Here is a 12,450-nt window from a genome sequence, read left to right as displayed (position 1 = left end):
TATATTTAATTAAAAAAATTCTAATAGTTAAGATAACTTATACTAAAGTAACTATGTTAATTATACTTGTACTGAAATATGAATTCCGGAAAGTGAAGTTTTAATGTCTTTTTATTAACTCAAAAATTTATCAACAATTTATTTTATAAATTAAAGAAATTTCAATGATGAATAATTGTTTATCCTAGATCTAAATAATTGCACAGAAGTGCAAATTCAATAAATATTTCTTAGAAGTTATAAATAAATATATATGTTTTTATTTATTTATATTCAAAAATTTATCAACAATTGATTTTATAAATTTCAATGATGAATAATGGTTTATATTAGAACTATGTAACTGCAAATAAGTAAAAAATCGAAAAATTATTGCTTGTAATTGAGATTTTATTTTTAACGCAGAAAAAGACTACGGTATTTTATGCTATATTTCATAAATATAAATTATTCAAATACTGTTTTGCTTATTTTGTCCCAAGCTAATACAACTAATAAAAAGAAGTATGAGAAACATATATAGTAAAAAATTCTGCTCTTAATGGTTAACACTGCTTCAATCGGAAGATAATATTTACACAAAGTTTTAAAATCAATTTATTTTACAAATTTTAAATTTTTCTTCGAATTTTAAATTATTATAATTAATTTAATTAAGCTTTCCTGATTATAGTTGAATCTTAAATATGTTGTCCACTATTAATAATTTTAATAATTAAGTAAGTATGAGTTTAATTTTATTCATTGGATTAAATTAATTCGAATGAAATTTGTCACATTTAAAACCTAATTCAAAAATGTGGTTAAATATGATGTTAGTATGAGTTTAAAAACATTAACTGCAATCCATAAAAACTTCAAAGATCTGTTGAAAATAGGATTAAGACACGACGGAATTAGTTTAAAAATAAAAATATCTATAAATAAAATAAATATTTATAAATAAATAATTATTGATATAATAAGAATATTTATATAATATTTATGTAATAAATATTATATAATATTCATATAATGACTTTAATGTCCTAAAAATATATTAATTACTTAATAATTTACTAGAAAAGATTTAGAGTTCAAAAATTAATTCTCTTTTGTGAGTTAATATCTAGCAACTATCTACCGGGGAAATTACAATAAGAACATTTTCTTTTATTGTTAGATAGCAGAAAAGTTAGAAACAGCGAACACATGGTTCTAAGCGAATTTCCGCAGAAAAGTTTAAAAGATCACGATGCATACGGTGGAAAGTCTTCGTATTATTCGTCACCAGCAAGAAAATCCCTTGCGATGGCTTCCAGTTCACAAAGAGGTAAATGATTGTAATTGTTTATATCGTAATAACACTTTTGATAAATTTCATGACTAATTATTTAATTTTTAAAAAATACAAATTTAAGACATTCAAACCTTAGATCTAAATTTATTTTTCTTAAAATATTTAGAAAATGTAGTTTTCGTCACTTTTTCTTTAATTGTGACCACTACCGACTGCAATTTAATATATTTTATCCAACTCAAATGTGTGCTAATTTATGTATGCTAAATAAAATGTATGCAATGCTCAAAATGAGTACCTTTTAGAAAAGGTTTTGCATTCATCTTTTAATTATAAAAGACTAAGATTCTACAAAATTAAAGAGGTTGAAATTCCAAATTTTGTATATATATATATATATATATATAAGGCGTATTGTCAATTTTTGTATTTNCTTTATTAACGACATTGTGAATTTGCTTGCAAGATTTTTCTCCGTATTTATAATAAAGCACTTCGATTTTGCATGATTTGGCTTTTTGCACAATGTTATATACATACATATATATGTATATATATAATATAATAATATAATGTATGTATAAATATAATTGCCTCAGGAGCTCTAAAGAGAGAGTTTCGTAAATATGATTTTATCAGCTAAAAATATCACAAAAAATCCAGAAAAACATATAAATAAATATAATAAAGCAAATAATTTAATAAAATATAAAAATATAATAAAATACATAATTTAATAAAATATAAAAATATAATAAAACAAATAAAATCATGCAAAGCGAGCAAGGAGCAAGATATTATGTACTTGAAAACAACTTACAAAAACAGTTTATAATTATTTTCGTAACTAACTTGCCGGTTTAAAAGAAATAGGAAATTAAAGTGAAAATAGGGAGATACATTTTTCATGCACGTTCATACTGAAGAGAACCGTATTTAATTTGTCCGTTACCATAGATTGGCCCGAAAGCTGGATTTACACAAAGTAATAATATATTATCATGTGTAACTCAAAATGTGCACTTCATAAATGTTCGAAATTTAAGTGCACCATTTAAATCAATGATTTTATGTAAACTATTAATATTAATTTAATAATACTAATCATTTAAGTAAATTTTGTAATATGGTATTGGTTAGTAATATAAGTTCAAATTATTAATAAAAATTCGCCGAACTAATTTTATTATTTGATTGCCAGGGATTTGTACGAATTGCATTTATAGAAGGCAAAAATATTATTCAGTGATCAAATTTTGTAATAGTATGTCGATTTGCTTTCATAAGTAAATAATACTGCAAATTCTCTTAATTTTATTTTTTAAATAAAAATAGTTTAAATAAATGCTTTTTGAAACATTAAAATTTCATTTATGTAAAAAAAAATTGATGTTTTCTTCTTTTTTAAACCAAAGGAATTAAAATTAATAATATCGTAATGATTATGAAGCATTATTAATTTGTCGAGGAATTTAAATATTAATTCCCTTTTTTGGTGCTCCTAACATATTTGTATAAATATATTTTGCTTTAGCTACATTAATGCAATATTTAAAATTGCTATTTTTGTGGATATAATCATCTGAGTAAATTACGAGGGTATATTTTGTTTTCTATTTTCGAATTGTTCTTTTTTTTATTTTTAATAAGCACCTCTCAAATAAATTGCATACTACTAAATACTCTTTCTTTTTTTTTCTATGCTTTTTATCTTGAATTATAGATTCAATATACTTGCAGTTTATGTAACGCAATTAAAACGTAATAAATCTTAAAACTTCTCTGAAATGCTTGAAATGAAATCCTTTCATTATTTATTGTCTCTTTTAAAATACAAACATAATAATAAAAGAGAAAAAAATGAAAAAAGTAAAATTTTAAAATAAATTAAAAAGGTTATTGTTGAATGAGTTAAACTAAAAAAAAATCAATTTCTAAAAGATATAACATCATTTTTACAACCTAACAGTTCTATTCAAAAAAATTTGCTCTTTTTGATATAATAGTAATGTCGCCCAAGCTTACATCTATACAATAATCTAAAGTGAAAAATTTAGAAATATTATCACCGCTGCATAAGTCAACCTCTGATTTCTTATAATTGATTACGAGATCGAAAATTACTAGTATATGAGGTGTATAAGTCGACCAGAGAAGAAATGAATAACAAAAATTTATATTTTATTGTAAAACTGTGGAATTTCGAATTCTGTTGGATGGTTGAAGAAGATTTTTCCATTGATTCTGCTAATGGAGTAAAGTCCCTTGAACAGTGGGATCAGTATGACCACAGTGTTAACGTTGTTGAATCAAAAAACAGATAATGTTTTTGAACTCTTAAATTTATAGCTTTATAGAAAATTGTTTTATTTCTTTCTTTTAAATTCCATTGAGTTATACTTCTTCAAATATTATTGGATAAGTTATTTTTACTTCCTTTATTCTTATATTTTGAACGCAATTTAAAGTATTCTTTAGAGTAAAAAAATAATTGAAATTGTGACGAAAATTAGATAGGAGAAACTATATATATTTATAGTAATTAAGTATAGAGCAACGTTAGTTTTTATGTATTATTTTAAAACATTTTTGACATATTTAATACGTTTTACGTTTCTAGAAAATATTTAGGAAAAATATACATATTGCATGGATATACAATTAAAGAATTTTCTTTAATCATAGTCTAAAATCGTCATTCCTACCGGAAGACTTACGAATATTTCATCTATGATTCTTCTTAAAGTTATTAGTATAAGGATTGCACTAAAAAGTTATGCTACTTAAATGAACATCTTCTATAATCATTCGTCACGATATATCATGAAGAATTAGGGAATTAGAGAGATTCTAAGCTATGTACTTGAGATCAAAGTAGAGAAGAAAAAAACAGAAAACCGAGAAAGATCGCATTTACTGTAAATAGTTTCTATCTCATTAAGGTTTTAATAAAAACTGTATGGCTAAAACCAAGACCTGTAAGTATTAATGTTTCCTCTTCATCTGTAAGATATGACAAGCTTAATTAATATCTCATTATCTCTCTTGCATAATTTTAATCTTCGTTCCATGGTAAATTAGAATGTAACGACGTATCGCATTATCGCAAGTAAATAAATGAAAAATGACGTTTTGCTAAAATTCGTAATCTTTAAAAGTGTTGAAACGTTTTATTTTTCATGCTTAATAAACTTACTGGAAGCCAATCGAGATAAGCTGGGATGCACTTTTCGAATTTATTTATTTACAATACAATAATGTTACAATAATTAAGACTTTGCAATACGAATATGCAAGACTTCGTATGATGTGTCGAGGCATTTTTATTTAAATAGTATCCTTATTAAATGGTATAAATTTTTATACACCCTTATTCGGAAATGCTTAAGTAGAAATGACGGGAAAAAGTGAAAGCGGATACTAATTTACCATCTTAAATAAAGTGTAAAAGACAATATCTCGTGAAATAATAAATGGAAAAAAAGGAAAAAATCCGTATATTTTTGAAATAAAAAAAACTGCGAAGTATTAAAACTTACCAATATATCTTTAATATAACTAATGTTTCATTACAAGTTAATTATTTTAACTTAAATGAAATATCTTATTTATTTTTCACAATGGATTAGAACAATGTAAATAAATATCCAATGGTGTTATGAGTTCAAGGGAATAAGTCCTAGAATGTGCAGAGACAACAGAAAATTGTTTGCAAAATAATTAAATTTGTTCCTTGTTTTTTAGTGGATTGAATCAATTTTACCCTAAAGATTGTCTTTTATCTATAAATTTTATTGTTTTCAAAATAAGTCTTAACATATTCTTTTAATGATATTATCAGCTATAATATCCAACCTAATGGAGATACCTATCTTTTCCTTTTGTATTTTCTTAAAAACTGAAGATGTTAAACAATACGCCAATGCTTTCAGATAAACTGCACCTATTAAGTTTGAATTTCGTGATATGTAGTTCATCACAGCTCTAAGAACATCCTTTTAGTTTTCTATATTATAAAAAGAGACAATAATCAAATTATTTGCATTATTGCATTTTTTATTCTTCTTTTAATGTGTCCTTTAATTTTGCATAAATAATACTAAATAAAAAACAATTGAATTCCGTAAGAAAATTTAAATAATAATTAATCATCCTACTTCACAGTATAAAAAGTTTAAAAAGTGGACTAAAGTGGACATGGAGTTCAAATGGACATCTTCAGTAAATTGATTAAAATGATGATTTCCCTGTAATTATTACTGAAAAAAATACGGTATATCAGATTATTTGTTCATTTACATGTTCCTTTAAAAGTGGATTTTACGGTAAAAAAATACCGGCACTTAGTGCAAAGCATAATAACTTTATAAATAATGTATTATTATAGGGAAATATTCTACATGAATTTAGAAAAAGCAAATGTTTCTGAAAATATCAATTATAATGCATTTCTTTTATTTCAAACGTCATAGAAAAATGACAAATTCTTGCAAAATAGCAAAGGACATGAAATATAAAAAGAAATACAGAAAGAGAATAAATAAGTCAATGTCAATAATTATAATACATGCATATGTAGCTATAATACTTGCATATTTAGTAATGATATTTGTATATGGATAGAACTTTTGTTACTAACACTACCTGAAAATACATTTGTAGGTGACAATTGTCCTAAATTTTAAAGCTCAAATAAAACATCAAGAACTAATGTAAATTCAAAAACATTTTTCTGTAATTAAAAGATTTTAAGCTAATGTAAATTATAATAAATAGTAGTTACTGTTTAAAACTAATCAAACAAAGCTCTCTTGAGCATCCGAAAGAAACAAGAAATTATAACAATTCGACTAGATTGTTTTGAAGGAATTTCATGGAATTGTTTTCCCCTTTAACAATAGTACAATTGATCTACAGAAATTTCATTTTCACACTTAGTCAAACAATAAGTTCTCTCTTTAGAAAATGGTTTCACCATATCCAGATGGTTTTAATGCTCTCTATTCCCACATAGGGAAGGATTTACCAATACCTGGGTGATGAAATAGACTGCGTTTAGCTTCTTTCGAAAATATTGTTTAAATGTGCGTTGTTTTATCGTAAAACAAATGCTGAAAGTAAATAAATAGTTTTCTAATATTTACCAAGCTTTCGTGTGGGGAACAATATTATGTGTTAAGCTATGTTTTTGATTCCTTGTAGAAATGAAAGAAATTTACAAGTTTTAAATATGTTTTTTGTTGATATTTAAATTGAAATGACATAAAGTGTTTCCTATTATTATCTAAATCATAAATTTATTTTGGAAATATACTTCAAATGGTCATAAGTACTTCTTGTTAGCAATAACTTATTATTTGGAAGGGGTTGGTTTTTAAAAAGATTGATTTGAAAAAAAAAATCTTATACTTTTAATTTTAGAATTTTGCATACTTTTGAATTTTGTAAAATTCGAAAGTATAAAATTAAAGAAGATGTGTCTTAAATACGATATTTTCTCCAATTTACAGCATCTTATATACACGTCTTTTTAGCTGAAAAGAAATTAATATAATTTTAAAATTTTTCCTAACACAAAATTTTTCAAATTAGTGCTAATATTACTGCAACGATCACGAATATAGTTAATAAATTATCAAAAATCTTATAAAATTATTAGTCGTACTAAAAAGCGTATGTAATTCCATTTTGAACAAAAATTGGAACAAATTACATTCTGGAAAATGCTCCATGAATTTGAGTTTACTCATTTCATCAATATCAAAAGAAATATGAAAGTGTTTGATGATAAATTAATGTTTACCCTGAAATTTTGCTTAATATTGCCACTTTAATTATTTTCAAAATTTTATAATCCCAAATATACCAAGCTTACCAAATGCCAGAACTTACCAGGTTTTGTAAAAATAAAATTTTCGCATTTTAAAAATTATTTAGCTCTATAGTTTATTAAAAAATTCACCTTTATAAAAAACAATTTTCATAACAAATTAGCAGTTTTTATTACCGTTTGCGATTCGACAAAAAATACTTATTTTTCTTAACGCTGATTTTGGCTACAGTTTGGTATGCTAACTGCATAAAAGGACAGTTTTTTTTCTTTTTATTTAGCTATTTTTTAAAGTATCGACGTAGCCTTCTGAAATTCGTAAAATTTAAGATAAAATCTAACGTAGTTTTGTTAAAACTCTATTATTTAAATGTTAAGGAAAATCTTTTCAAAATTTTACGGTACCAAATATATCAAGCGTACCAAATGCCAGAACTTGTCAGGTTTTGTAAAAATGGAATTTTCGCATTTTTTAATTCTTTAGCTCTATAGCTTATTGAAAAAATAAACTTTATAAAAACTTTTTAAAATTGATTTTTTTAAAAACTTACAGAAAAAAAAAACATCGTACTTATTTTAAATTTACCAAACACACGCAGCGAAAGTCAGTTTCAAAATTTCAGACATCATTCAGAAAATACACCAAAACAATTTGTTGCAAGTGGAATTCAATAGTTGTTCTGCTGTTAGCCATCTTATCATATAAATTATGCTAATAATGATTGCCTATTTTGAATTGATTTCCTCAATACATTTTGATTGTTGGAGATGTCTTTCTGTAGGAACCATCCTATCTGATTCTTTTATTTTTCTCTTGCAGGAGTTCCTGGAGACACATCTCTAACAATCAAAAAGTATTCGGGCTGGTCCTGATCCAATTATAGAAAACTATATCGACGTGTTGTTGTATATTGTTGTTGGAAGCTCTACCCTCTCACCTCATCCTAATGTATTTTCATGAAAGAATGTCCATAATTTGTATAAATAAAATTTTATCTGCAAACTATACTGTTTATATTTACATTTGTTGAAACAGAAAAATATAAAGCACTGGCATTATTTTGAGCACTAAAATAATAAAATTTGAATAATAATAATGAAAGTTTTAAAAGCAAAATGTGCAATTCCTGAGTTCATGTTTTATACGAAAGCATTAAAATCCCTTAACGATAGGTTAATTTTCAAGAAAACGATCATAAAATGCTTATTTTTTATACACGTATATTATACATGTATTTGATTAGTGCTGACATCTAGTTTAAAAAAAACTATCTAGAATTACCTTAAAAATATCCTGGTACTTCCATCTAGTGTGTAAAATGAGAAATAAAATGTTTTCCGGGCAAAAGAAATGAATTAGTTTTATTCTTATTGGCGCGTTACTACTGAATACTCCAGCCCGGGAATATCACAGGAACGAGAAATAGAGGGCGAAACTTCAAACAGTTATTTTCCCGGGAGCGAGAAGAAAGGTGTTAAGGAGACACTTCGCAGTTTTACGTATCATTTCGTACTCTCCGGTACATGAGATTTGAAAAAACTGCACCCGCACAGCTTAAAATCGCTTGTGTCAGCATCTGATATGTGCTCAAGAGTCAATGCGAACCTGAGTGAACAAAAGTAAGAAATTTTGCAAAACCCATAGATTAAAAACGTCATCGTAATTAGGGGCAAGTAATCGCTACGCTTATTCATTTACTGCAATTTTTTTTCACCCGAGAGAGAATATTACAAACGAATAATTGGTTGGGAGAAATATGCAATTAATTGGGAGACATCTTTCTATTTTAATTTAAAATAACATGCATACAAACAACGAAATATTTATGAATTAAGGAAGAAAACTATCCTTTTTAGGGCCTATTGGATGTTTCATCGAGAGAAATGAAATAATAGATTCTAAAAGTAGTGAATTACCAAAATTTGTTTAATACGTTTTATTTGCCCATGATATTTTAACTGTTACGCTATAAAAATGAGTTTTCTAAGCTTCTAAATTTTTTTTACCCAAGGAAATAAAAACAATACACACAAAAATAATACAGGGAACACTACAGTTAAATCTCGATCAATCGTTTATCATGGTAGCACTCATTGCGAACGATAGGTACGAAAAAACGACGCAAATGCGGATCAACAAAATATACCAAGTAATAACCTCAAAAAAAGAATAATAAGAATAAAGAAGTTGTTGATTTAAATAGCAAAATTTAAATAAATGTAAAAAAAAATAATGTAGAAAAATTGCATTTTCACTGCGATTACATTTACAAGGCACGAGAAAGATGATTAAATATATTTATTTTTAAATACATGTGCCTGGACCATTAAATTAAGGCAATACATACGGGAAAACGACAGATGCGGAAATGATAGACCGAGGTTCGACTGTAATGTAAATAATTAAATAAAGTAAACTTTATTAATAAAACTCCAAAGAATCAGGAGATTCAGATTGATTTGTACTCCATTAAGAATGACAACTAAATTTAAAAAAGAAACATCTTTGAATTACAACATTAATTACAACATTACAGTAACTGTGCATTTAAGTAAATATGTAATTAATAACGATGTATTCACTTATTTTTAACTGTATTTAAATATGTGTTTTAAATTGTCATCGTTATTGCACGTTGCATAATTATAGCTCAGAAGAATTTTTCAAAGTGTTCTTACGAATATGAGAACTATAAAGTAATTTTTTCACAAGAATATCAATTGATTTCCTGTGTAACGAGCTGGTCAAAACTGTAATATGTAGCAAAATTTAAAGTTCTACATAAGGAATTTACAGTATTTCCTCATGCTCATTTAGCCTTGTTCAGTTTCAAACTTTCTGAAAACGCTAATGATTCGTTGTTATATAGTTTGCCTATGATTCTTTACCAATGATAACGTGCTCAAGTGTAATGAAATTGATAGTCAATTATATTTTTAATTAATAAAATCAAAATTTGCTCATGTCAATGGAAAAAGATCGTGTCAGTGTAGAATTTATTTTTATTAAAATAAGTTTTTTTATAACTTTTTGTTTACTGGTGAAAAATAAGAATTAAGGAAATTATATATGTGAATGTTTACTTTTAAACTACAAAATAGTAGTACTAAGCTATTACTTTTCTATATGTTTTTCTTTAAATATCAGAATATATTGTTAATTATCACTATACTGGCTGCACTCGATTGATGTCGAATGTGTTATAGCTTTAAAAACTGAAATAAAATGTCATTTAAAAAGCTCTTAAATTCCATGAATTCGAATTTGAGGTTAAAAAGAGGTAAAAGTGGTTTACTTCATGTAAAAAAAAAAATTAAATTTAAATTTTTCATGCTTTTTTTTATTGTTTCTGCTTTTAAAAATGCTATTTAATTTTAAATTAAAAACTTTTCAGATTCAATATTTTAGTTATAATTGATAAGTTCAATTTGGAATACATTAATATTAAAGAAGCCTCTTTACAGCATTAAAAAAGAAAACACATAAATCAGTGTTGAACAATTATTAATAACGTTAAAAACAATAAGCTCATAATGTAGAAAAACAAAAAAAAATATTATGAGTTATAATTTTTAAATGAATACAACTTTAGATGCAAAATTTTTTCTTGCTCTATATCCTTATACTGATTTTTAGTTTCATTTAATAGTTCCATGGCAATTTTATAGATGGCGACACAGCTCGTAACTTAATGCCCTGTTCTTCATTGTTGCGATTATTTATTTCAAAAAGCCTTTAAAAGAAAATCAACCTCCAGTCGACAAAAAGTCAACCTTCTTCTTGCCACATACATGTACCCTGTACGTACAGAACAATTTCGTGTACCGCTCGATCTTAATAAATCTTTCAACATTTCTTTTTACTAATATAATTTTATATGTTTTGCATTAGCTTAAACAGCTTATGAATTTTTCAGTAATGCAGTTTTGAAACTTTTATCAATATTTATATTTCAAATAATTCTAAAAAAAAATTAATTTCAAACGCATCAAATAACTGCACCGGTTAACACGAACGTAATGCGATATCTCAAAACACGGGTAGAAAAGTCTATTTTTAATATTATTTAAGGAAAAACATCCGACACAAAAACATTTTTGTTCCAAACGAAATTGTATTAAACGAAATTCGTTCAATATACTAAAAGGTATTTAGTAAAGACGAAAATAAAATGAATTTTTCAAAGCAAAATTATTTTTATTAAATCAGAATGTTAATATTTGGTTTACAAAATATTATCCTCATTCATAGGAAAAGGGAAATAGGTTTTGCATAGAATGACCTGAAAAGGATTGCTCTAACAACTATCAAATTTACATATTTTCATAGAGGCCAAAAGTGTAAACCTAACTAATAGTATTCTGATTGCTTTAATGCAAAACTGCCTTAACTCAGCAAAAGCAGGTAGTCCGACCAATATTTTTTTCTTTTTGAATTTAAAATAAATAAAATTAAAGTGTTTATTAGTAATTTCTTAATAACTATACATACCTGTAAAAATTGGGCTTTCAATAAATATAAAAATGATAATTAAGCGTTTATGAGTTTCTCAAACAGCAAATGATTATTTTTAATAATTGCACCTTACCTATTTATTAGAGAATAACAAAATAAATAAGTATTATTTCTTACTTGGGTGTGACAAAAACAAAATTTAGAAAAAGAAAGAAAAAAAAAACATTTCGCTAGTTACTAAACGAGGAAGGAAATAGGAATTGATAAAAAGTGAAAATATTCGAAAACAGCGACTTCTATTATCGATCATTCAGATTAATAATATCTCATGATATATGTTGGTTAGTTATTTTAAATTTGTTTATTATTTTTCATTCCTAAAAATAATTATAGTAATGTATTTACTATTTTATCTTATTTTAATTTAAATGTTTATTTATTACAATGCGTTATGTTTATTTATTTACATTTTTTAGCCATTTTTTTCTTACGTTTGAAACTGAGATTAGCTATCTGTGATTTTGAACGAATCAAAAGTATCTTTTACAGTTGACAAAATTTGTGTCTCGGGGCTAAAGAAATACCTACGCTCCATCACAGCAGTCGTTTTCAATCTTCCAAATGCAAGAATTGGTTGAATGGAATTGCTTTTAAAGCCTTGCAATCCTCAGGGAAATGTACCTTATCCGATTTAAGAACACTTTCTTTTGTTTCAGGCAATACTGCTTCTTTCTCTCGGCTGTAAAATAACATTTCCTTCTACTGACAAAAATAAAAATTGCTTTGTTTTCGAAGCTTTTCAGTGTTTGATTAATGAAGTTCAACACCTCAAATTTTTATAAGTTTTTTCGAATACATACATATATATATATACACGTATATTAT

The 12,450-nt window shown here is 25.5% G+C and overlaps 1 protein-coding gene across 2 annotated transcripts in view; it reads left to right on the top strand.

Moving 5' to 3' along the window:
- LOC107439444 (cell adhesion molecule Dscam1) overlaps positions 1 to 12,450 on the top strand; it is a 199,467-nt gene that overhangs the window by 164,978 nt on the left and 22,039 nt on the right. Inside the window, exons 24-25 of one of the 2 annotated variants that reach the window (XM_043043124.2) lie at positions 1,163 to 1,312; positions 7,930 to 8,115. In XM_043043124.2, coding sequence (XP_042899058.1) covers positions 1,163 to 1,312; positions 7,930 to 7,982 — 203 coding nt within the window. In that variant the 3' untranslated portion in view covers positions 7,983 to 8,115. Of the gene's footprint in view, positions 1 to 1,162; positions 1,313 to 7,929; positions 8,116 to 12,450 lie in introns of those variants that run through there. The other variant, XM_043043123.2, reaches the window with a different exon arrangement.

The sequence above is a fragment of the Parasteatoda tepidariorum genome, chromosome 3 (genome assembly GCF_043381705.1).
Source record: "Parasteatoda tepidariorum isolate YZ-2023 chromosome 3, CAS_Ptep_4.0, whole genome shotgun sequence".
In the NCBI taxonomy this organism is placed as follows: domain Eukaryota; kingdom Metazoa; phylum Arthropoda; class Arachnida; order Araneae; family Theridiidae; genus Parasteatoda; species Parasteatoda tepidariorum.
This window is presented reverse-complemented; position numbering and strand designations above follow the sequence as displayed.